Consider the following 3,777-nt stretch of genomic DNA (forward strand, 5'->3'; position numbering starts at 1 on the left):
ACGAGGCGCGCGAGCCGCAGCCCCTCGTCCATCAGTGTCTGCTGCAGGATGTGGCGGCTCCATAGCCCATGGGCTGGCAATGCCAAAGGCAGGTCAGCAGGGGGCGGCGTCAGCCTTGGGCACGACCCCACAGCTGTGGGCATGGGCACGGGTCAGGCAAGGGGCTACAGCCAACATTACCCCCACCCTCAACCGCACAGCCAGACCCACAGGTCCTTTTGCCCCCATCCAGCCAGGCCTCCCAACCTTGTTCCAGGCAGCTGCCTCCTGGCTCACTCCCTCCACCCGCTACCCTCCAAAAGAGAAGTGTTCAGATGCACACTCACCCTGCAAGTGTCCGTCTAGACTCTCCCCAGAGAGGCTGGCACTGTCTTCCTCCAGACTGGGACGGTACGGGGGTGCGTAAGACTCAGGGCCTGGAGGAGGCTGCTGGATTTCAGGGTGACTCTGTTCTCCAACCTATGGAAGCCCAGAATGGGGAAATAAGGACCTGGTGAGGGAGGAGATTGAGAAAGGCTCTTGTTTCCCCTCATATACTCTGGAAAACACACCTCTTGTTTCAGCTTCTTCAGTGGGGGGCCTCCTAATTCTTCAGGATGGAGCCTGTGAAGATGGACAAGAATACAGAGAGTGAAGGTAGGGATGCCGCAGGATAGACCAGGCAGAGTCTGGCCAAAAGCATTTTTTTTTTCTTGAAAATTTTTGAGCAAAGAAACCAGCTGGACAGGAGTCTCTAACTTGAGTCTTCAATTGTTGTGGGGGGTTGGGGAGACCTGAGAAGGATGGTAAGAGGAACCGGACTTGAGACAAGTTGATCTTGTCCAAGTTAGGGCCTAAGTGGGTGGTAAACAGGCCCAGAGCTGCCTGATCTGGAGGTGAGAATATGCTCCAGGTCCTTAGCAGGATTCCAATCTAGGAACCTGGGCAAAGGGGTCTCACCTGGAGCCCTTCAAAGACGACAGGTAGGTGCTCTCTCGGGCCACCTGGCGAGACAGGGAGAAGAGTTCCACCCTGCGCAGTAAGAGCGTATTGTCTCTCATGCAGAACTGTGCAGCAGCCTCATTGATGGTCAACTGTGGAGTGAGAAAGACCAAAAGAATTAGAATCTTAAACTCCCATTGCCTTTCTAAACCCCCCCTCATGCCCCTTCACGATCAGACAAATTAATCCCATCCGTGGTATGCTTGCTAGGTTTTGACACTACACAGAGAGCTTTCTGAGAGAGGAAGACAGGTCAGCACCAAAGCCACCTCCCTCCTGGGGCGGGGGTTGGGGGAGTCTAGAGAGAGGGCGATTTGACAGCTTGGCTTTCGCCCTCTCTGCTGTCCCCTCATCTGCGGACAGGAACACTGTGGCAGCTGGGTTAGGTGTTGGGGGCAGTGAGTCAGGGCCTGGGGTCTTGGTCAAGAGGCAATGGGGGACAGGTGAAGAAGGCAGGAATTCTCAGAGGGGGAGAGGGCAATTCAAGGCCCCAGGTCCTCACCTCATGCAGACTAAGCTGCTTGCCTTCCCGCCGCTTGGAGTCAAAGCGACCATAGATGATGCTATACTTGCGGATCTCCTCTTCTTTCTGGCTGTCATTATCATCCATCTCAAAGATGTGCCCCACGCTCCGTGCCAGCTTCTTATTCAGCTTCAGCAGAGACGTGACCTCCCCAGCATCTCCCCTAGGAAAGCTCCGGAAGATCCTCTCCACACTCTCCACCACCATGCGCACCATCTCTGGCTCCAGTCGGTCTGGCCCGCCCCCAGCCCCACCTGCTGCCAGCCCTCCAGCCCCAGTCCCCTCAGGGACTCCTCCCCCAGCAGGTGGGGAGAAGGGGGGCGAGCCAGCCTCCTCTTCTCCTCCCGCTCCAACGTCCGATTCTGGAGTGCTCCGACCAGGCCAGATCCGGGGGTCCCCTGCCCCAGGTCCCCCAGGCAGTGGTGATAGCTTCTCTCCAAGTTCAAGGGGACTCTTGGGACTGAAACTGCGGGCACTGCCCGCCTTTTCCCCTGGGCTACCATGCCCATTACTTATGCTCCCTTTCCGGGTGCCCGCAGTCTCAGAGATCTTGAAGAGCGGGATGCTGGAAACGGGCACAGCAGGCACTGGTTGGCTGAAGAGCCCTGGATTGGTAGCCCACTCTCTCAGTGCCTTCTGCAGGCGCCGGACATGAAGGGGCTTGGTGGCCATGCCCACGAGTGCCATGATCTCCAGGAACTCCTCCTCGCCCGCCTCGCACAGCTGCTGCACATCGTCCCCTCCCTGCTGGATGAAGGTCTCATAGTAGGAGAGGAGATTGGCGCGCTGCAGTACCCGGTACAGCTGCAGCTCCCCCAGCGTCCGAGGCAGGGCCATGGTCCCAGCGCTGGGCCTGCGGAGGAGGGGCAGGAGCGAGAGGCAGTCAGTGCAAGTCTCGCTGCTGGGCACAACCCACACCAGCAATTGTCTTCTCGTTCTGGACTTTTCTTCCCCCCTCTCATCTACATGCTCTCTCTGCCCAAGGCCCAAGTCTGAGTACAGACTGATGATTAGGTATTGCTCTGCTCGGGGACACAGACATAACAGTGCCACCCCAGACTGGCCAGAAACATCAACAGCCAGTGCTGTCTCTCTGGCAAAGCCCTATCCCCATGTTCAGCTTCTATCCTTCTGGTTTATGCTAAAAAGACCTTGGGCACTGAGTCCCTGAACATACCCACCAGGACGGGTGCCTCCTCCATATACAGTGCTTACCTTCCAACCCTAAGCACCCAGCAGGGTCAGGATACTTAATGTGACATCCCTCGTTTAAGTGTGTTGGACCCTAGCTCTACCCATGATGGACACGGGGCCCCACGGCTGGCCAGCTTGGTGGCATCTGACCAGGTGGCTGAGAGGGAGGGGTGTGGCCCTTCCCTGGCTTTCTCACTCTGGGAGCTCAGCGAGCCGGGTGGACTGTCCCCTCAGCTTTTCCCCTAGTGCCTCTTTAACCCACCCTTGCTCTCTAGCCCCAAGGCCTCTCTTCCCTGGAGGTCTGCGCAGAACCCCCCAGGTGCCCCCCCTTTGCTAGCAGTAACCTTTGGGGTTTGCTAGGTAGTTCAGGTTCCCAAGGAGGGGAGGAGCGCCTTAACTGTTCAGCTCTGGGGCCGTTCCACCCACTCATGCGCCCACAGTGGTAGCGTCTGTGGGCGAAAACCGCCCAGGGGCTCCCGCCTACTCTCCTCTCCCTTATTTTCCACCCACATCTTTAAGTGGAGTGGGGAGGGGCTGCTCAAGGCCTCGAGGGAAGAGCTGCACACCGAAACTCCCCTCTCCTCGATTTGAATAAAGGGAAAGCGACAGTAAAGGACCCCCCGGGGACCCCCTGCCTCCTGGGCTTTGCAGATGCTCCTTTAACTCAAAGGCTCCGGCTTCTCCTGGTCCCCGGGGACTGACTGCGCGCTCCAGACCAACTACAGATTGAGCGGCTGAGGAGCAAACCCCCACCCCGCAACTTCCCAACCCCCTTTCCCGCACATGTTGTCAGCTCTAGCTCCAGGGCTTCCCCTGGTAGTCGGGGGCACCTACATTCTTTGATGGGGGTCACATTCTAGGTCAGGTCCACGTAGAAAACAGAATGGAGAATGAAGTACTACTCTTTCATACCCAGCTTCACCACATCCTTGCCTGCTCCCAGGGTCCCCTAATTCGAAGACGCACCCCCTTTTCCACCAGTCTCCACCCCCCACCCCCGTGCCGCTTTCCCGTCCTCTCCTCGACCTCCGCCCTCCGGACCCCATTCTGGAGTCCAGCTCCACCCACCTCCACTCCCC

The 3,777-nt window shown here is 58.0% G+C and overlaps 1 protein-coding gene across 1 annotated transcript in view; it reads right to left on the reverse strand.

Annotated features, from left to right (window-relative positions):
* The window catches only part of NAB2 (NGFI-A binding protein 2), a 7,649-nt gene extending 4,660 nt beyond the window's left edge, over nucleotides 1-2,989 (reverse strand). The window contains exons 1-4 of the mRNA XM_006171907.3: nucleotides 1,484-2,989; nucleotides 940-1,073; nucleotides 552-603; nucleotides 327-459 (exon numbers count right to left, since the gene is read on the reverse strand). Of these exons, the coding sequence (XP_006171969.1) occupies nucleotides 327-459; nucleotides 552-603; nucleotides 940-1,073; nucleotides 1,484-2,341 (1,177 nt within the window). The 5' untranslated portion in view covers nucleotides 2,342-2,989. The remainder of the gene's footprint in view (nucleotides 1-326; nucleotides 460-551; nucleotides 604-939; nucleotides 1,074-1,483) is intronic.
* Nucleotides 2,990-3,777: the final 788 nt, after the last annotated feature.

This window comes from Tupaia chinensis, unplaced genomic scaffold (genome assembly GCF_000334495.1).
Source record: "Tupaia chinensis unplaced genomic scaffold, TupChi_1.0 Scaffold150006_1, whole genome shotgun sequence".
In the NCBI taxonomy this organism is placed as follows: Eukaryota; Metazoa; Chordata; class Mammalia; order Scandentia; family Tupaiidae; genus Tupaia; species Tupaia belangeri.